This window comes from Cupressus sempervirens, chromosome 6 (assembly GCF_028749045.1).
Source record: "Cupressus sempervirens isolate cs-2001-9-10 chromosome 6, ASM2874904v1, whole genome shotgun sequence".
Lineage (NCBI taxonomy): Eukaryota > Viridiplantae > Streptophyta > Pinopsida > Cupressales > Cupressaceae > Cupressus > Cupressus sempervirens.
In genome coordinates, this window is record NC_143123.1 from 363,488,460 (window position 1) to 363,511,073 (window position 22,614).

Sequence of the window (22,614 nt, forward strand, 5' to 3'; positions counted from 1 at the left end):
TGCATCCTATGGTCGTGGATGACTTATTCTCTCCTGCGAGGCATTCCTAGCTTGTGGCTGACAACTGCCTTTGGCTCTCTTTTGATTGTTGTTGGTTTTGTTTTTCCTCGAGCACCATTTGGTGGGCCCATGTTGGATGACTTTTCTTGTTTAGCTCTGACAGTCCCTTAGATCCTCTTCGCGGTCTCTTGTTGGACATTAATTAAATTATCTTATCTCAAGAATGAGAACATATAATTGGTTAGTAATCCTTCATCCTAAACCTTTGCAACCCAAAGCATCTTTCTCTTATGCATGTTTTTTTGTTCATTTTCTTCCCTAATTTCCATCCCTACAACAAAGTTAGATTCCCCTAAGTTCATATCAAATGGAACTCAAAGCTAAGTTTTTAGAGCCATTAATCATGTCCTTATTATTGCTGAAAACTTAGAAGTATACTATCAACCAACATATAAACAAATAATAATTAAATAATCATTATTATATTTGATGTAAGCATAATGATTTGACGTAGCTCTAAAACAGCCTATCTTTATGACATAAGTGTCAAACTTTTGATACAACATCTCGGGGGAATTTTTAAGATCACAAAAGTTTTTTTCAATGTGAAAAAAATTTGTCTTCACATCCATTTGTTCTACTTCACAGTCAAATACAACAACAATCGATAAAGGAATCTAATGAATGTCAACCTTGCAAGAAGAGAAAATTAGCTCACCAAAATTTTCTCAACTTAGGAATAGCTATTAGTCATTAGGTTTACTTTGTACCTTCCCACCTTGCTTCCCAAATTGTATTTCTTCTTGAAATCCCATTTGTAGACAATAGGCTTCCTATACATAAAAGGCACCACCAGACCTCATGTGTCGTTCCTCTCAAGCGCAACTCCTCAAGTAACAAGTTGTGCTCATATTCATAGCATTTGCTTTGAATTTCTATATCAAACCAACACCATTAAGCAAGCTCTTAGATTTCTCCATAAATGTCCTATTCCATCTTTGGCTAACTCTATTTCATTGAGTGGTGTATGGAGTTGTTTTATGCCTCACAATACCATGTCTTCTACAAAAGTCATCAAACTCTAACAAACAAAATTCTCCACCATTGTGGGTTCTTACAATCTTAATCCCCGTCACTATCGAGTTCTCAACAAGAACCCTAAACCCTTTGAACTCCAAAAAGACCTAATATTTGTGCCTACTAAAGGATACCCATGATTTTTTGAAGAAGTTGTTGATAAAATCTACTTAATATATAGGGAATTTCCAAGAGAGAGAACATTCATAGGATTTAATGACCACATTTTTTTATAAAATGATGACTTTGTTTGATTAATTTAATTAAAAAATAAAGTGAAAATAATAAAATAGACGCTTCAATAAATAAAGTTTTCTAAATGAGGCCATGCAAAAATTACATGTGGCTGAATCTTTTGGATAGAGGTTGAAGTTCTTTATTAGGAGGCTTGTTGGGAGCAACTGTGCTTTTATGGATTTGATGCGACAAATTTGTGTGATATTTATGTGAAGCCGGGGACGGAAACCTTATCTAGATCAACAAGGGTTTGATCAAAGCCTGACTCTTTCCCGGGGTTGATTTGTGACAGAGCTCACAATTTGTGAAGTCTCCATTGGAGACAAATTTGCTGGTTTTAAGGGTCTCATTCAGAAATAAAGGTTGTGCTGCGATATTTAGAATAAAGAAATTTTGATTGGAAACTTAACTATGTTATTGCTGAAGCATAAAGTTTAGTTTTTGGTCAGTTAATTATTGTTTGGGGGCCAATTTAGAGTAAAAATTTAAATAGGGATTCAGGTTTTGACAGCCTTCAACAATTTGCTTCATATTTTTAAGCATCATTGAGGACAACAACAAAATGGACAAGTTTATTGAAATATCCTTACTAAGGATTTAACAACAAAGATATTTAATTCTCAGAACAAAAAGACTAGGTCAGACTTGAAAAAGAAAGCTACAGCAGAAAAGCTTTATTATTCTGTCTTAGGATAATACCAAACTCCTTTATTCAATCATGCAGAAACTTGTAAATGAACCAGACCCTAATCTGTACCAAAAATTGATGCCATAGATTGCCCTTCGTTGGAAAGAAATGGACAAACTTGCTGTAGAGATCTGTTGGCGTCTGATATGCAGCACTGAAGAAGAGATTAGAGGCTGTTGAATAGTTGAACGACCAAACCTGGTTGTACGTCCAAGGCGGCAGGCTGGGGTTTGCGTCCCAACTGATGACAGACTCACAGAACAGTAAAAATCAGAATAACAATAACATAACCCTCTTTTGAACTTGCTCTTCCTTATAAGGTTACCACAACCTTAAGGCCAATACCCTAATTAGGGCACCGAAACAGGAACTCCATCACCAAGCCAAAAACATAATAATTTGAGCCACAACTTCAAAGTTTGGATTAAATAAATTGATTCTCTTTTAATTCTCATCCAGCCCCCTCTATAACTGAAATCTAGGGACTTAAGTGAAACTGGTCTCACCACCAAAATAACTCAGTTTCCTCCTTTTCCATAATTTGCCTAAGTGTTGGAGAATAAAAAGTTTACACTTAGCAAAATAATAAAATTACTATAGTTGCTAAAGAGGGGACATGATATTTATCAATCGTAGTGCTGATTTATTGGGAATTTGACAAGGTCAAATAGGGTTTGAAGTCTTTTCTAAGGACAGCTAGGGTTTGAAGATAAATTCTGAGGTATTTGTATCTAAATCTGCATATTCTAATCATCTATATCTCAAAAATAAGAGAAAATCATTGTTATCCATTTCTGAAATTCTGTGGCAGGATTAGAGGATTCTATGTACTTTTCCTATATTCAGTAATATTAAAAATTTACTTCTATTAACAGAAGATCATATTAATAATTTGATCATGAATCTATGTTTGCCATAGAAACTCATGGAAATAAAGTTTCAAAAGTTTTTGTCCTAATTTTTGAAATATTGTTATGTTTCTAGTATCCCTATTTGGTGGATATTATAGTGGTATAAGAACTACGCATCCTATCAGGCTGAGGGGTTGACAAGAAACAGAACATTTTTAGGCAGCCTCCAATAACTGACCGGCACTTGTTCATATTAGTTTTAACAGATCATTGGTCTACTTCCAAAGATGGATACAAAGCAGGAACTTGTGACAGTTTTTGAAAGCTTTTCAAGGATATGAAAAGAATCTAACAAAGTTGTTGGAGTAACCTGAGTTGTTGAAACCCTATTTATCAGTTGAGAGGAAGCTGAAGTGTCATTGTTTAAGTGAAGGGACAAGTCAGAGCAGATCATTGAGCAGAAACCAATATTAGTTGAAGTTGCATCTGTGGTAGTTACTGAACCACCTCCATATACACAAGCAACAATTGGGAACCCTAAGGTCTGAAAGAAACTAATCACATTAAGAACAAGCAAAGAAGATGCAATAAGGAAAATTAACATGTGTGATGACTGACAAAGAAAAGCCAAGGAAGCTATGTTGATAGGCATTCACGCAAGAGAACACCTACAAAAAATCATAGAAAACGTTGCTAAATGGGACCATGTAATGAAAGCTTTTAGGTAACAAAGTTAAGAACTTCAACGGAAAGCAATTGTGATGAAATAGTATGAAGAAAAATGATTTGGAAATCAGAATTATATGAGCCAAAGGTGCAAGAAAATGCCTTATTTGAAAAGGTATGCATAACCAAGTTCCAAAATGATTTTATTGAAAGATTTGTAAGTAAAAATGATGAGAATCTCATAGCACCAACTTTGGCTTCAAATTCAAATTAATTTAGTGAAATCTATGAAACTAGTGGCTCCTTTGATGACAATATTGGAAGGTATGAAGAAATCTCTGATTTTGGTTTGTTTACTAATAGCAATTCATTGGTTGGCAAGAGTCTAACATGCATGATGAAGATTGGAAAAGTCAATTAAGGGTGGCAATTAAGAGTGGAGTGCACATTTTATTTAAGGTTGGATAATCACAAAATGTGGGATCCAGGTGAAGTTTTCAGATTGAAGGTAGTGTCTCATGATTGCGATTATGGGTTACCAAAGAGTGAAGACTACACACCCTTGGATTTACCTTGTAGCTGTGAGCTACCAGCTATTGATTGTCCCGGTGTAACTCTTGTATTTTCTTTTCTTGTCCAACTCATTCAAGATCAGATCATGCATCTTTCCTAAGTAAATATCCCTGCAACATATCATAGTGCAAAACTAATCCATGTAAAGCCATTTTGTAATGTTTCCTTTCTGCGACATTAAAAATCAATTAAAAAAATTAAGTTATTAAGTTGTCATATTATATCAGATCTAAGGACAACTTAATTTAATTATTTAACAAAGTATTAAAATGACTTTAATGGAGCTTAGTGAAAATTAATAAAGTCATTTTCATTTAAAGAAGGGGATAATAAAGAGACATGAAAGGAATATCAAGAGGCAAGCAGAGGGAAAACGGAGAGTCACAGGGATATGTTATTGAAGAACATCTAGATTCTCATTCTCAGCATGCTTGATTTATTATTTTCTCTTGAAAATTTTGGGAGCTTCTACAGGAAACTGAAATGTAAGGATTGAAACCTTTGGGATTTCTTGATGGATTGGACAAAAATCCACTTCATTTTTATGGTGGATAGTGATGTAGTTCACAACTAAGCAAATATGTGAGTATTCATATCTCTATTTCAATCTGAAATTATATGGTTTGCAAAATAATCTGTGAATGAATGAAAATCAGTTTTCTTACAAAACATTTATCTATGGAATATTTGGTAAAATCTGGAGCAAATATCCTAGGGGGATATTGCAGTGGTATCAAAGCAGTGTATTCTACCAGCCTGTGAGGTTTTACGAGTGACAAAGAAGTACAACTTGGTTGCGTGATTGAGTTTTGGACACCTATATTAGAATATAAGATTATAATATTCTGAATATGCCATGTTGCTGAGTATCAGACAAATATGTCTAGATTATACTTGATGCTTTTGAAGCTGATATATTAGACTGAGCCTGATTTATAATTGGAGTGTTCAATTTGAAGTTTGAGTGCATAATAATCATATTGTCTGCATCAATCTTGGATGATTAAATATTATATAAAGAGCCTGGGCAAACTAATATTTCCTTTGGACAGATATGGATGGAGCAAATATAAAGCTGGACAATCATTTTAAGTGCCGTGAAGTTTAGTAAATTGTATATCATTATATTTGTTTGTGGGCAGATTTTATTAATGTTGGCATCTGCCCTCGAGTCTCTGGGTCATACTTCTTTGGGCCGATTATTATATTTGATTGTTTGGACCCTAAAATTGCGCTTTGGATTTACATGGCAAAAATAGATTGAATTGGTGTGGGATTTCTGTTGGTTGGACCAAACATTAATACTTCTGCTAGCTGTAAGTGAAATTTCATCCCAACTCAAGCATCGTCTTTTAAACATTGGCCTTTTCTCTTGGCTTACTTATGATTTTTGTAGTCGCCACTTTCTCTGTGTTACCAGAACTAGCAAATAGTATTGAGGGAAAAAACACCTTCATTCTTTTAAAAAGTGAAAACTGCGTGTACTGTGATCATTCATATATGGTTCAGGCCTTTTTCCTGTGGGCATTGTTTTGAAAGGATTCCTGTGAAAAGTCTCGTAATTGCTGAAGAATGTTGGCATCACCATCAACAAATGAATCATTTGAGCCAGCTGAAGAATAGTGGAGTGATGTATTGAAGCTTTAAAAATATCACAGCTTGCCTAAGGGAGATTCATCTGTCTTCTGATGGAGTCGACAAATCTCAAACAAGAAATCGAAGCTTGTGACTCAGTCACAGTCAGTTGTGAATGATTATATAAACATATAATTTGCTGCTGCTCTTAGAGATTGCTTTTAATGATCAGCTTTACCAGAGAGATTACTGCCAGGTTTCCTAAATACGAGCAAAGGAAAGTTAAGAGGTTTTCTAGGATGCCTATATATATCAGATTTGTGGATCATTCTTGTGCTGTTAGTATATAGATTTCTGGAGCAGAGATCAGGTATAGTCTGGAAAAGGATAACAGTTCAAAGACAGAGACCTACTTTGTCATACAGAAGAAAGGCAATTAAACATAGTCCCAAGGTAGCTGTTGTATCTTTTCTAACTGTAAATTTAATGACTGATTTGCGCCTTTGCAAATTGCTTGATAAAATGCCTACGTAGCTGAATGGGTGGAAGAAGTGCCAAATTTGGTTTAGAACAGGGGGGACTATATAACTCATAGCTTTAGCATCCAGTTTGGCAATTAAAAGAGGAAACTTGGTTGAAAGGAGGCACTTGGTAGGTGGACGAATTTGGAGGTGACAAAGGTCGGAGTCATGAAGAACTTAATGCTGCCCATCTGCTGTATTTTGCACTCTCCAGTTGCGAACTGGTGGTGTAATTTTGAGCTCTACATTAATATATATTTCAGATTGGAGTTTGCAATAAAGAACATTAAATAATCTATATTTAAACTGCACTATTAAGGTTTATGATGTTTTCTTTCTTGGTGATAGTTTATCTGTTGATCAGTCAGCGAGTTCTTTGAACATATCTATTATACATAAATTGTGTTCATTCTTGTGTGCATTATGATATGAATATGTGAATGTGAATTATCGCAATTACTTCTTAGCAGTCCTGTCCAAACTGAAGCATTTAAACAGCATTCAGGCAAACTATTTGATAAAATGTCTCCGCGTTGAAATTGCAAAAAAATTAGAGTCAAACAGGGGTGGCATCCTACAGTGGTATCAAATCCTGGAGCAAAAGAGGGCAGGACACTACAGTACTCATCAGAGACAGAGTTATTGCTAGCCTATGGAGTTTGTTCAAGTGTGCATTGTTTTCTGAAGAGTTTATCTTAGAAAACAAAAATAAGATGTTCGCAGTTCATGAAAGTGATATTTTCTCAAAAGAATTCAATGAACAAAAAATCAGACTGTTGTCATTAATGATTAATCATTTCAGGGGGTAGGATAACAGAGGAAGGGTTGAGTTTTTCAAAGAAGTGATTAAGGAACTTGGCAACATCCAATAGACTTACGATTTGGATAATTGTCCCAAAAAATCCAACAATAAATTTTTGGACCAGCCAGAGCCTAAGTATGAGTTGGGAATAAAGGATAATATTCAATTGGTTGACAATTCTTTGTTTGAGATAAATGCTGATTGGACATTTGATAATCCACTCTTTGAGTTGGATGAGGAAGTCCTTTCTGACTCCAGTGATGAGAATGAAATTGATTACAGGATTTGGGACACAGTGCAATTTTTAGTGATGAGTTTTGGTGACATGATGGCAATAGAGGATCAATTTCTAGGGTTAGTACTGCTGTGCACTTTCCAATCAGCTTACACAAGTTTAGTTTCTAATCTAGAAATGAGTGTGATGGGTACATTAGTTCAACACATGAGTAGTTCTTGGTTGAGGGTGGATGGTAGATACGATTTGATCAGAGGAGATGGATTTTCATCTACTTCTGTACTTATAACTCTATGTATTCAACGACTTCAGTATAGTTAGTTGGGGAACGAGCTTTGGGCACAACTCAATTATTCTTCACTTCCACTCGTGGGAATTTGAGTTACCATAGTTAATTCATAGGATTATTATGTGTGCTTTCAAATGATGATGGGTTAACTGCAGTGAGTTTGTATTGTTGGGATACAGTCATTTGGAGATTAATTGTTAGTGCCATGTTTTCAGTCATTGACCATAAGGGTAGTACTTGGTTAGTTTATTAAAATTGTATTAACAATACACAAATAAATAGAGTTTTATAAATGCTCAAAATAGTGTGAACTAAAAAACAAGTTGTTTAAATAAGACAATGTCTAAAAAATATACCAAATTAAGAAAACTAAAAATAAAGCCTAAATGATCACTAACTAAGGTTCTAGAATAATGAGCTAAATATAGAAAGAGCCTAAGATACTGAAAATATTTAAATACCCTCCCTTAATGGCCATTTTGTTAGTTACCCTACATAAGACGATACGTGTCTTGTAGTCATAAGTTCTTTAGAACATTTTGTTATTGTTGTTACTGTTAGGAATAGAGGTTTGGTTGGCGCTTGGATATGTTGTTTATGTGTTATATTGATGATAGGTTTTGTCATTGATGACAACTTATGTGACCATGATAGACAAAGATTTTGTATATCACAGGAAGATTTTGGCACAACGAAGTTGACATATAACAGTTTAAGCTATGTGAACTTAGGATTATGTTCATGGATAAGTATAGATAACATATATATGTTCCCTAGAGTTAATGATGAGTATTGGTTGAGTTACAATTCATTTAGTGAAGACTGGTAGCATACCAATATACAAGAAATATTGTCAAAGATAGTTGGTAGCATATTGGTTATATCTTATCAGCGAGGATGAAGTAACGTCAATGAGCTTAGATCACGATAAAAGACATGTGCATGATGCTATGTTTGTGATAGCAAGGCTTAGAGATCATTCTGGAAAGGTCGGTGAAGTGAAACATACCATGTGTTTTATTGACAACCGAATATGTTAAGGAAACAAATTGATCTTCATTACAAAATGTATTAATTGTATTTTATAGTGTGAGAACCTTAATGTAAACATTGCAACGATGCCTAATAATGTGTGTATGCCTTAGAGTGGTCCTATGCTATTAATTGTACATTAGGGAAGCTTTAAGAGGTTGACCTAATTAATTATTTGGAAAGGGTATAAATGAAAGTTGTTTCCCCTGGATATATGTATCATATGTATCACATATATCATGAATTGTGGATGTGGTCAGAAGATGCAAGTTTGATTAGTGGATCAGAGCAGAGAAGAGACTGGTTTGGCTGATGGTATTGGGCTTCAAAGAAATAATTTTGGCAAGTAAGTTGTGATCAATTAGTTCACTTGATTTTGGATATGTTATCCTATAGTTTAATCTTCATAGTTGCTGGAGGAATTTAGATAGTGGGTCTAGTTTTTTCCCTATTAACATTTAAGAGGGTTAGCACCTTCTAACAAGGGTTCAAGGTGTCCTAACAAGGATTTGTCCTATAACAAGAACTTTTGTACCGAATGCATTGTAATTGGCTCCTAACAAGGTCACACCATTTCACAAAGAACTTATATATTAGTACACTATCTTGTGGGTGCCATCCTCACTGAGATTTTTGTTGGAAACATGAATGCTGATGATATTCCTATGGGGGAGTATTGTAGAAACATGATTAGATCATTATCATGATGATATGTTACATTCATGGCTATGTTTGTCATTGATGTCAACATAACAATTTTCTGTGGTATCTGACAGAAGAACAACAGTAAAGATCAAGTTGGTACGGACAAATCGTTGAGCACTTTCACTAGCAAGGTTAAAGGGAGATTATACTATGTGTCTAGTATACGCAACTAACCTCGGAAGCATAAGATATTAAGTCTGGAAGAAGTTATGCAAGTTTCAGTGAAGACTGTTCTAAGATAGAGTTTATAGAGGCATGTTCGGGTAAATTTGTTATATCTCTTAGCAGAGTTGTTATTCTGAGAAGCTATAGTTAAAGATGTAAAGAAGACATGTTGGTGATGACGTGGCTAAGCTTGCTCGTCATAATGTTACGTATTCGAAAAGTTATTCAAGTTGCAAGGCGAAAGGTTAATGTTATTGCTAAGTGTAATGTGTTCTTAATGTGGTCCTGTAATAATTAATTGAGAAGGTGTAACAGTCGACTTAGGAAATTGTTTTATGGATTCGGTATAAAGGAAGAACATTTTCCTTTATCATGTATGGAGGAAGCGAATGGTTGTAAGTAGCACAAAGAGCGGAATCCGAAGATAAGCAGAGCAAAGCGAAAGTGAAGGAAACTTCATTGCCGAGGTTTTATTGTGTGATCCGAAGTTTGATACTTGGATCTGAGGTTCCTGACCTGGTCTACAAGGTTTGACAGTGATTGTTCCGGTTGACAAGACAGAGGAAAGAAGTTAAAATACAATACATACAATTATTTTGCAAGGAATAGTTGAGAGATCAGTTGGACAGTGAGTTTAGTGGTCTTGCCCCAGAAGCTGTTTGGACAGTGGGTCCTTCTGTCTTCTACAACTCCTAACAGGGTTGGAATCTTCTAACAAGGATTCAAAGTCTCCTAACAGGGACTCATATGTACTAAATGTTGTAATAGACTCCTAATAGGGTCCATCCTCTAACAAGAAATATTTATATTAGTACATCATCTTGTGGGCATCATTCCCACCGGGGTTTTCCCTCTGATCAAGGGTTTCCCTAGTTAACATATTTGATGTAATTGTCTATGTGCATCTTGTTATAGTTGCTGTTTACTTTGGTTGAATGGATAAGATTGCTTGAGGTTGATAAATGTTTTAATTATTGGATTACAGTTACTGATTCACACCCCCCACCCCCCCTCAGTTATCTTGGTTGACTATTGCTTCTAACAGTTTTCCTAGTCAACAAATCATTGTGTTATGGTGTATGACTTTCTATTATTGTGCATCATTGTTTTAACTGTTGGAGTGGAAATTAATAAGTTTGGATTTGAGTTTAATTGCTCACAACTGACTCGATAACATGTGTCCAAGTCAATTTGAACCTCTGCATCTGCTCTAAAAGTGTTGGAGAAATAGAACTTGGGGTTCAAGTAGTCAGCAGCTGCATGAATATGTTGGTGGAGTTGTTGGTTCCACCGGTGATCAATTGTGTTCCACATGGGTCAGTATTTGGTCTCATTAGACCTATACAAGTGCTCAATGGCCTCTTTGGCCCTATCCGTGGCCTCATATAGAAACCCCATGGGGTTTTCATCCCCATTCACAATTCGTGGAACCTTCACCAACAGTGCCGACAGCTGAACATAAAAAATAATACAAAAATCAGCAAATGACAATATTTTAAAATTAAATAATAAATCGTCAATCAAGAATTTAAAACTTACGTTGAGGATCTTCTCCATTAGATCTTCAAAACTAGCATCAAACATAATCTTCACAACCTTCTCTACTTTAGGCTTTTTGACACAAGGACTCGCTAACCATTTCTTCTCTAGAAACATGTGCCTTAGGTCAAACAATGTCTCAGATATACTTTGCAAGTTTAGAAAATTAGTAGCAAAGTGTGTGATCCCTACTCATACAAGATCCTTATCACTAGTTTGCTCTCTCATAAGTCTGAAGACCCATGTATGCTTATAGGTGTACTTCGCAATATTCCTTCCATCTTTAACCACCTTTTCGATGCAACTCAGTTTCCCTAGGTCCTCAAGGAGCAAGTCAAGACAATGGGTAACACAAGGGCTCCAAAACAATGTGGGATGCCTCGCCATTAGAGTTTCCCTAGGTCCTCAAGGAGCAAGTCAAGACAATGGGTAACACAAGGGCTCCAAAATAATGTGGGATGCCTCTCCATTAGAAGTCTACTGGCTGCCACATACACAGTTGCATTATCAGTCACAATCTGGATGACGTTAGCCACTTTCACTTCCATTACCACCTCATCCAACATGTTGTACAAATTTTCTGAATTTTTTACTTGATCAGAGGCATTAACTGATTTTAGAAATACCAACTGTCCCCCTAAAGAAACTATAAAGTTGATGAGCTCCCTATTCTTGCCATCTGTCCACCCATTGGATATAATAGTGCAGCTTTTCTATTCCCAAACTTTTCTTTGCTCTTCCAAAAGCTAATGAATGTTTTTTACCTCACCGTATAATGATTCACTTACCTCATAACGAGTTGGGGGCTTGAACCCCTTTCCAGACAAAGAATTTGAAGTTACCACTTATCCCAATATGGACTACATAAAGCATTGGGAATATCATTGCGGATCCAAAATATTGCAATTGCCACCTTTGTCTTCTCATGCATCTCTTTGTTCCATGTGGTGCCTAGCAAGCCGGGTTGAGCACCAAGAGTGTTATGTGGAACCCAAAAGTTTGATAAAGACCTACCCACACTTCTCGATCCTCGTATCCAAGGTTCAATTGAAGAAGAAGCCTCTCCACCTGTTGGTGATCCAGTAGAACTAAAAGTTGTTATTGGAGCTGCCATTTATGTCTTCTTTTTTGCTGCCTTGTTCAAATTTTTGAAGGCTTGTCAAAGCCTCTTTTGTAGCCTCTTCCAAACACATGGTACACGATGTAATATCACTCCATGGAATCTTTGCAAGATGGTATTTCAATTGACTTATGCCCGAAGTCATATGCTTAAGGCAATGGATACATTGGACTTCTCCGCTTGTCCCTGGAATCCCATGTATCCATAAAGTGTCCTTCTGTGTGCCACTAGCCATCTTGTGATTAAATAGGTAGACTCTGAGAATCTAGCAAAAAAACAATGAATTATAATTAGAGCATGTATTATGGAATTTCAAATTACAATTATAAATTATATCTATAAATCAAATATATACAATATTTTTCTCACTGTATATAAAAAATAGTAAAATACAGGATTTTTCAATAACAATGAGTATTATAAAATAGCAAATTTTTTATTGGGAAGTGGTAACTGTAATACAAATTTCTACTGGTAACTGTAATTTTTTACTAATAAAATATAAATTATAAATCTGTTAATTAAAAAATACAGTGAATACTAATATACAAAGCAGTATTACTATAAATTTAAAATACAGTAATTTATAACTAGTAAATACTGTTATATATAACTCTATTTAGTTTTTAGTATTTACTGTAATTTAAATATTCTGTATTTTAAATTTAATACCATTCATTTTTACAAAATATAACAGTAAAATGTTTAATACAAAACAATATTAAAGTATCACAAAATAGTAAACAGTAAAATAAAAACTAAAATGTATTAAATATTTTAAATTGCAAATTAACATTATTACAGTGATTTTCTTACCAAAACAAAATAGTTAAATATTACATTTAAGTTTCATTTTTAACCAAATCAATTAAAATCTACTAAAAAAAAAACATACCTGGAAGTTGAAGCAGACAAATCTGACTGAATGCAGACGTGTAGACAGATTGAAGGCAGAAAAAGTTGACTGTGAATGGCAAACACAGACAAATGAAAGGCAGAAAAAGTCAACTCTGAATGGCAAGTTGTGTTGCAGACAAAGCCAACCAAATCGTGTTGCAGACAAATGCAACTAGTCACCGAATGCAAGGAGCTGCAAAATGGAGGGACAAATTCAATCTGCCGCTGCTGAATGCTCCATTGTGCAAAGTCAAGACTCAAAACACCTAGTGTTGTGTAAAGTCTAAAAAGTAAAACTAAACCTAAATCGCTGATGACTTTTCAATGATAATTTCCAGCGATTTTTTGGTTTTCGTGCGATATATACAGATTACATCACCCTGATTTTTTCCTTTATTTCGCAGCCAATTTATGGTGCAATATATTCAACCTGCACATTATCATGCTAAATATTGCGAGATCGGTGATATATTCGGCCTGCAAATTGTCACGTGAAAGATTGGAGATCGGCGATATTTCACCGTTTTTTTTTTTACTGTATAAAACAAATTATTTTTCAGGAAAAAAGTATTAAAACATTAACAAAAGGGAGGCATACCCAGACTGACTCCCTCTCTGATACCATTAAACTTTAGAAAATGAAAAATATATTTTATTAACAATACACAAATAAAAAGAGGTTTGCAAATACTAAAATAGCGTGAACTAAAAGGCAAGTTGTCTAAATAAAGACAACGTCAAAAAATAGATCAGCTTAAAAAAACTAAAAATAAGGCCTAAATAGCCATTGATATGATATGATATGATAGATTTTAATGACGTCCACGAGACTAAAGTAGTCTATGAGACCCATGCAATCACCCTCTCGAGTCAGGAGCGAAACTAGTCAGTTGTAAAGTTTCGGTTAACTTGTCTCTCCTTCTCTGAAGTTTGGTAATCAAATCCGCTGCTCTCTTCACTTGATCTTCCTCGAATAAATAGTTGAAGTCCCTGTTCTGCAATATTTTTGTATAACCAGATCTGATGTCATTGTAAGTCGGGCAGTCTTTGACAAAGTGCTGCTCTGTCTCAACTATTCCCATATTACAAAATAAACATGTTCTATCTGCCCACTCTTCCTTTGGAACTTGCCACCGACCAGTTTCACATCGCAGCTGACGTGAACTAGTTCGAAGTTGTGCTATCAACATTTTTGCTTTCCAGTTAATAGGTGCTCTTATATAGGCCTTTTTATCATGACTAGAAGTGGGATTAAATTCTTTAATGTAATAAGATTTTTTCCGCCCTATGCGTCTTGTCCACAGAATATTGCGAAATTTTTCATTGACAAACTTTTTTATTTCTATAATGTTATCCGGGTAGGTTTGGATGTTGATATCCCATTTTCGCATCCATTTGTCATTTTGCTTCATCCATCTGCTTTTTCGCCTCACAAGTTTTTCCTCTATGATCAACTTGGGCCAACGATGTGTGTCCAGCCCTTGGGTTTTCTTTAAGTAGCTTATCATCCGGACCAAAGCAACGGCCTCTAATGGAAAGGAACCCACCTCCGTCAAAAGGATCTCATTCGGAACTGTGGTCTTGACTTTAAGATTGCATGTGATGAAGTGTTTTTGAATTCTTTCTACTTGCCGCCATTTCTGTTCAGACATACTACCTCCCCACACTTCACATCCGTATAGAATAACCGGAGTGACCAGCAAACCAAAAAGAGTTTTCATGGTCATCCAATCCCATAATTCTGGGTTCCTACACTTGGTTTGTAAAGAGTATAACGCCTTCCAGCCCCCTTGGATCCTTTTTTATCTGCAAGTATCCCAATTGAGTTTGTTATGAAAATCGATGCCCAAGTATTTGTACTCTTCCACAATCTCAAGTAGTCTATTTTCAAATAGAAACTCGTCTTGTATGCTCCTATTCTTCTTCAGTGAGAAGATTATAATTTTGGTTTTGCTAGTGTTAACTTGCATTCCTACTTCATGACAAAAACTTTCTAGTGCTGTCAAGTGCTCTTTCAAACCTTTAGCTGTTCTAGCAAGAATTATGAGATCATCTGCATATAAGAGCAATCTTATCACAAAGTGGGCCAGCTGCACCCCCTCACCATTGGTCTTGTTTATCCACTATTCTAACTTGTCAATATAGAGCCCGAACAATGTTGGAGATAGCGGACACCCTTGCTTAACCCCGATGTTGCTGTCAAAATTTTCTGATAGCCCTTCTGTCGTTCTGATTTTAGCTTTGACCTGCTCATATAATTTGTAAACCGCTGACCTAAGTTCTTTAGAAACTTCCAACTCTTCCATTCTATCCCATAATTTATTACGTGGCACTATGTTGAATGCTTTTTTAAAGTCCACGAAACAACAAAAAGCCTCGTTCCCCAGAGTGTCCCAAACTTTCTCAATCAAGTGTCTAAGAGTGATGCCATGATCTATAGTAGAGTGTTTTAGTCTAAAGCCTGCTTGCCCTATTGCACGTTTGCCTTCTGTTTCAGCCCAGTTGCTGATTTTTTGTTCTACCAAGCTGCCAAATAACTTGCTAAATAGTGGATTGATCGTGATGGTTCGGTAATTAGAAGGATTATTTATATCTCCACTTTTGTGGAGTGGGATCACCACACTTGTTGTCCATTTCATAGGGAAACCTTCTCTATTGATACTGTTGAAAATTTTAGTGATGTGTGGTGTGAGGGTTTCAGCACCCCATTTTAAGTATTCAGCTTGAAGCCCATCTATATCTTGCGCTTTACCAGTAGCTAACCTCCTTATGCCTTGGATAATATCCTTTTCACTGAATAACTCCTCTGTAGTCTCTGTTTCCATGGTTCTACGTTCTCCTAGATCACACTCGTAGAGAGTCTTGGCATATTCCAGCCATTTGGTTCCTGTTATGTTGTTCTCTATCTGAGTTTTTCTCTGCTGAATTTCTTTCCAAAACTTTCTGGGGTTGTTTTTACCAAGATTAATCAACTCGATTCTTCTCTTGTTTACATACTCTCCTTTCTTCTTTTTAATCAGCTGATCATACTCCTTTCTACTTTCTTTATTTATGTTCTTTTTCCAATTTCTTTTTGCTGTTTTGCATTCCTCATCAAACCACGGATTGGCCGGAAAAGTGTTCTTGGCTTCTCTTGTGGCCCTAGATCTTTTACACTCCTCCAGTGCTTTAATGATAGGAACAAGATTATCCTTGTCCATGAGATGATGTTTATCAAACTCAGGATGGTTCTCTGGAAACCTAGACAGCCGCAAAAGAGAGTTTTGGAAGGTAGCATGGTTTTCTTGTGTCATTAAAACTTTGCCAATCGGAATCATCTTCCTCTTTTGTAAAGGTTTTGGGACAATATGTTGATTTTTAAAGTGAGTGGCCACCCTTATTAAGATGTGGTTATGATCAGATTTTAGCTCCATGGGGCAGTCCTCTATCTCAAAGTTAATTATCTTTGCGACATATTCTTGCGAGCATATTACATAGTCAACAACACTTTGTCCATTGTATCTTTTGCATGTGATTCCACCTGATTTAGGCCATTTTTCCAAACCATTACATATGACCATCTTATATAGGCAGCATAAACCTAGTAATTCCGCACCAAAATGATTAATCTTTCCCATGCTATCCTGTGAAGATCTTTCCCATTTTTGTGTCCCTTCTTCTTCAAGCCAAATTGGGTCTCTGCTTTCATTGTAACTCTCCTTAGGATTGAGAGTTTGGTTGTTTGTTGTTCTAGCATTGAAATCCCCTATTATCATTACTTCCCCTAGAGAGCTAAAGGCTGCTATGTCTTTTTTGAGTGCAGCAAATGGGTCTTCTCGATCCAATCTATGCTTTTTATACATTTTTGAGCCTTTTGGGGCGAAGTAACAGACAACCACCCTTTTAGAAATCTGATTCTCTGTTATTTTAATCCAAATATATTGCTTGTTTCCATCTTCTTTCTCTAAGTTTACAAATCTGCTCCAAGTTTCTTTTATTAGGACGGTAATGCCTCCATGTCCCTTACCATTATCTATCTTCTCATTCCACAGTGATACCTTCTTATACCCTTCAAAATTTGGAACCCTACATCCATCATGCTCATGCGTCTCGGTAAGCATAATGATGTCATTATCTTTAGCTATCGGCCCTAACCCAGGTCCTCTTCTCCAAGGATAACCTCTATAGTTCCAGCTAACTATAGTTGAATGTTCCTGGGTGGGCCCGAGTTCCTATTTATTGCGTGTGATTTTGTCGCTGATTTGGGCTTTGCCATTTTGTAGCTACGCCCACTTACCGTTATCTCTTGCTGTTTTCACTTTTTCCCATTCCTACCTCCTTTCTTCTTGCTGAGTTACGGTGAGGTCATCATCGAGATATATGTGTGTGCCTCTAAGAAACTTCCTCTTGCTGAAAATGTTGTTTTTATCTTTTGTATTTCTCATTGTCACTCTAACATGTCTGTCTTTGCCTCCTCTAATCCATTTTCCAATTCTTTTTGCTTGTGTGATTGTTCCATGCCAGTCTAATTGGTCTTTAAAGAAGTCTTTAACTAAATCCGTTGTTTTCTCCTGTTCTCCATAGTCTCGTAGCCCTTTGATGACGATATTTGCTGCTTTCTCATTTATTTCTTTTTCCTCTCTAATCTGTCTTCGAACTTGCTTTTCTATGTTGTCAATAGGAGTGTTTGTTGGTCCCTTTACTATGTTAGCCCATGATCTAACTTCTTCAATTTGTTCTCTAAGTTGATTCTCTTTTATTTCCATATTGGCCATGACATCTTGTATATTTTTCATTTGCGGATTTTTATCTCCTTCTGTAGCCTCTCCTTCTCCCGTAGTACTTGCTGCTGTCCTCTTTTCTCCTACTTCTTTCTTTAACAATATTAATTCATATTCTCTTTTTTCCATATTAAATTGCAATTTTTGAATTTGTTCTCTGAGTGACTTGACCTCCGCTGCCAATTTCCAGTTATCCTCAGTAACTCTTTTCATTGTGATACTTTCTATCTGGCTCCTCTCTTCAAGTGCCCACACCCTTTCTTTCATAGCTACCAAATCGTTCACAAAGATGTCTGGGTACCATGTCATAGGTGTCCTTGTGGGGCTGTAATTATTTGGCAGCCCATCTTCCACTGTGTCTATCACCTGAGAATTATTTGTCTTCTCTTTGCCGTTAATATCTCTGATATTATCAAACCGCTTAATTGTTTCAGAGATTTCAGTCGACCTCAAATTTATTTCTCCCTCCCTTGAGCTATCTGAGGTATGTGGAATCGGTTTTGGAAGTAAAGCTGCTAACTTCCCTCTTTTTGCATTTTTAAACTTTCGTATCTTTCTCCGCCTAATTATTATTTTATATTGCTTGGCGTTCACATAGGTGTAGTTTCCTCCTATGGGTGTTCCACTGGCTTGTGAGAGGCTCAAAGTGTTTGTGGGTAAATTACCATTTGTCCCTCCAAGATTGAATGAACTCGCGTGTCTGGTTGAGGGTCCTGGAAGAATGAGGAAGCTCCCTTGATTCCACTTGATGATGCTGTTGTGCATTAAACTATCCCCGTATGTCAAGACCAAGCCACTGTTACTAGAGATGTCATTGTGTTTCGAAGCTTCTCCCAGATTAGTTTGTTGTTCTGCTGTTACAGGTGCCCTGACTATCAAATTCTCTGCCACCCTGTTACTGACAGATCCTGTGTTTTGCAAGGTGGACCCACCTAGTTCTGGCTGTGCCTCTATTATCTTTGGTTGATCAGTCAATGATACTTGTACAAGTGTCTTCTCTGTAGGTGTTTCTATGATTTTCTCATTTGTTCCTTCCATGGGGACCATAATCGTACCCACTGGTGCCTTGATATAGATTCTTATGTAGTTTTACCGTTGTACATTTACCAAAGCCAGGAGAAGTAATATAGGAAGCCTGAACAGGTGTAGACTGAAATGTAAGAAGTAAGAGTAAGGGAAAAGGCGTACCTGGGATCTACCTCTGGAATCTCGCAAATATGGACCCATTAGTAATAGCAAAGCCTTTAGCACTGGATGATTGGGCCCACTGGTTGCCAAAACTGCCGACCAAACCAAATCTGCCCTTGCACTGATTGCCGCTGTTGCCGGCCCTACCTTGGCTGCTGCACGCTGTTGAATAGAAATTGAAATTCAACACCCGGATTCCTCTTTCACGGGTCACATCTGCTTCCTCTTCCCTCCTTTCCCACAAAAAGACAAGCAGGTGAAAACGCCCCCACTGCGGCAGAGACCCACGAGAACTCGCTCCGTTAGGCCCGGATGTCTCTCGCTCCGTTAGTCCGGACTCCGTTCTCTGCCTACTGTTCTCTGCCAGACTCCGTTCTCTGCCTACTGTTCTATGCAACCTAAGCAACTATCTTACACTTCCAGAAATCTCTGCTTTTCTTCGTTCTACCCTCGCCTTCCATTAACTAAGGTTCTAGAATAATGAGTTGAGTATAGCAGGAACATAAGATACTAAAAATTATTCTAATAAGAGTGGTTTTGTTTTACCAAGTTTTATATGAATTTGAATCACCTTTCCTTAAGGACCATCTAGAAATTAAGTGAACTATGTATGGCAATTTTGTATCATTCCGGGATTTGTGAGATAAATAGGAAAACATTGTATCCTAAAAGATCAATGATCTCAGAGTGAGGCGTGGCATTCTAAGAATATTATGCAAATTAGAATGTTTAATATATATTTTCTGTTCCTTGTAAATTACAGTGTGGTGCAGCAAAGCACATCAATAATTGCACATGAGATAGATATTTGCTTGCTTAATACCTTTTTTGTGGTAGTTCTTACTGGAAACTATCCTGTTGATTTGGAGTTACTTCTTCAGAAATAGTATTAATGGGATCCAATTTCCTCATTAGAATCCAAGTCTCTGCATGTACCTCATTGAACCATGAGATCCAACATGTTTATTTATGATAGCGTGGACCTTATTGAATACCATTAATGATTAAATTGTACTCTCACTTGGTCTCCTCTTGCATATTTTTGGGGTTCAACATCCATCACAACTTGGGGGCTGTATATTTGACATTTGCTAACAAGAAATACCTGGTTATTCCATATAATGTGACAAGACTACAGAGTAAATCTAGTGGATGTGTCTGAATCTCTCTTCATTTCTTTTGTATTCCCGAGCTTTGCATTATTTGTTTTGTGTTTCTCTAATTTTTGAAGATGACATATTTGTGCAGAAAAGAGCGAAGTCCAAGACTCCAGTTCCAGAGATACCTATAGAAGCCAGGGCAGAAAAGGCTTTAGAGGCTATTTGTAAATGTTGCATGGGGAGGGACATGATAGAAGAAGAAGAAGATGCAAGGTTGCTTAATATTATGCTGTGTGCAGTTTTTCCCACTGCTGATAAGGCTGAGATAGAGAAAATTGTATGGAGTAGGCTGAAAAGATCATCTGCAAATGATGAAATAAGCCAAAAATCTCAAGTACAACAAACCAAAGAACCCATCATTTTAGAACAAGATACAGAAACTATATACAGCTAGCTTTTGGCTTACTCAATGGTTGTATTTCTAAATTCCCAGCTATCCAAGTTGCTTTTATGCTTACAGTTATTGTTATATATTTCATCAAATCATGGATAAGCCCAATGTTCGAAGTTGCCAGGGTTTGTGACAAACTATTTTTTCATATGTGCCATTGAAATATGATTCTTAATATTGTTTTGTTTTTGACAAGGCTATGATTCTTTACCTAAAGGTTGGGCTCAATTAAAATAAGTTCAGGTCTATAACTCAACAATATCCTGTGTGATAAATGACCTTGTTTAACCAAGTGGATATTGTAGTTCCAGATGACCAGATGCCATAGATAAGCAGCACTACTATATGGAGTGGACTCTAGCTTTTCCTCAGAATGTTTGTTTTTACTTTTCTCTCTCATTTTTCTGTGTAGCATGTTTCAATTTCACATTTTTAGGGTAAATCATTGCTTCCATTAACTTCTTTAGTTGAATTTATATTTTATATTTGATGATTTGTTTTCTGTAATAGTTTGATTAGCCTTAGATTATCACGGTCTAAAACTCACTTTTAAGATAAGTTCTAGACCTTACGTTTCCATCTTTTCCCTAATGTATAAAAGTTACTGGATTCGCCCAAGGAAAAAGGTATTTTGAATCTCTCAATTTTGTTGTCTCAACTCCAAAGTTATTTAGTTAAATTTTTTAGTGATAAAACCTTGGAACCTGAGATTCACTTATACCTCTCTAGCCTTATTTTTCATTTACGTTTCCTTTTTTTCAGTTTATTTTTCATTTTAGAAATTTGAAAAAGAGAACTTTGAATTTGAAAAAAAAGTGACAAAACTTGTCTGTAATAGTGGCTAATTCTTTTTTCTTTCATGCAATGTGTGTACATTCAGTTGTAACACCTATAAACAAGCTACACTTGTAATGCCCCCTTGTCTAGGCCGTTTGGGACTGATTTCTTCGAAACTGATTATAAAAGCCTTCTTTCTAGTAAATGACTTTTCTCAAAGTATAATGTCTTTAGAAACACCTTTAGATATTGTTATGTAGACTATTGGAAGACCTTCAATGCTTTCTCTTTACTAACATGCATAGCATCACAACTAACAAGATCTCTAGTTAACAACAAAAGATATGGGAGCGAGGGTCTGTGTGAAGTTTTGCGGGCTGTCTAGGGTTTGTGGGAGGAGATGTAGAAGAGGTGTTCTTGAAACTGCCTATGGAGAGTCTGATGTGGATGAGGATGAGGATGATGGCCTATCCTTTTTTGCTTCTTTGGGTGTTCCACCGGTTACCCTAGAGGAGGATGTGGGTTGTGTTCTTTTCGGTGCTGATCCATTTGCCTCTCTCTGGTTAGATATGGGCTATGTTGGCAGTTATCTGGGCAGATTCTTTTGTTCGACTCTGCTACTGGTCCTCCCTTTGGCTGTGAGGGAGTTGGGGTAGTGTATTTTTGTGGACGTCCTTGTCCTCTTTGTGGTAGGACGGTTGGGTGTTTACAGAGCCTCTGCTGTTGTCCTTTGTGTGTCAGAGGTGTCTCTTGGTGTGGAGGACACTCTGCTGTCGCTGCAGGTGTGAATGGAGGTGTTTCTCTCCACACGGCCTTCTGTGACTGAAAGAGTTGTTTCCTTGTGTGAGAAGCTTTGGGCTAGGGTGAGAATGTGAGTGCTTGGCTGCTCGTCTTTCTTTACTTGTGGCTATAGAATTTCTTTTCGTTGGTGGGGTGGGATGTGGTCGGTTCCTTTTGGAGCCATAGATGTGCATGTCTCCTCCCTGCGGATGCTTCTTCTCTCTTGGTGGGTTCTCTTAGTTTCCCTCCTTGAGGTGAGGTACCCTCACTGTGAGATGGGGTTTTTCAACTTTTATCTGAAAAGTGCTCTGCCTGCTGTGATGTTGAGCAGGCAGATATGGGTATGGCTAGATTGGTTTCAGGGAGAAAGGTTCCATTTGATTGGTGATGGCTGTTGTGCATTTTGGTATGGCTCTTTCCATGTGGTGCCGGGTGTTGAGGGGTGTTTGGCTGCCTTTGGCTGAAGGTCTGCTTGATGCCCTGAGGTCTTGTTTTGTTTCTTAGATTAAACCCTTGTCTGGGCCTTTTTCTAAGAGACTTAGACATTACCCTTTGTGGGTTCCTTGTGCATTTCTTACCTTGCATG

General features: G+C 36.7%; 1 protein-coding gene across 1 annotated transcript in view; it reads left to right on the top strand.

Annotated features, from left to right (window-relative positions):
- The window catches only part of PDE329 (calcium homeostasis regulator), a 35,353-nt gene extending 14,687 nt beyond the window's left edge, over nucleotides 1-20,666 (top strand). Inside the window, exon 3 of the mRNA XM_089788183.1 lies at nucleotides 20,169-20,666. Within this exon, the coding sequence (XP_089644309.1) occupies nucleotides 20,169-20,474 (306 nt within the window). The 3' untranslated portion in view covers nucleotides 20,475-20,666. The remainder of the gene's footprint in view (nucleotides 1-20,168) is intronic.
- The last annotated feature ends 1,948 nt before the right edge of the window (nucleotides 20,667-22,614 follow it).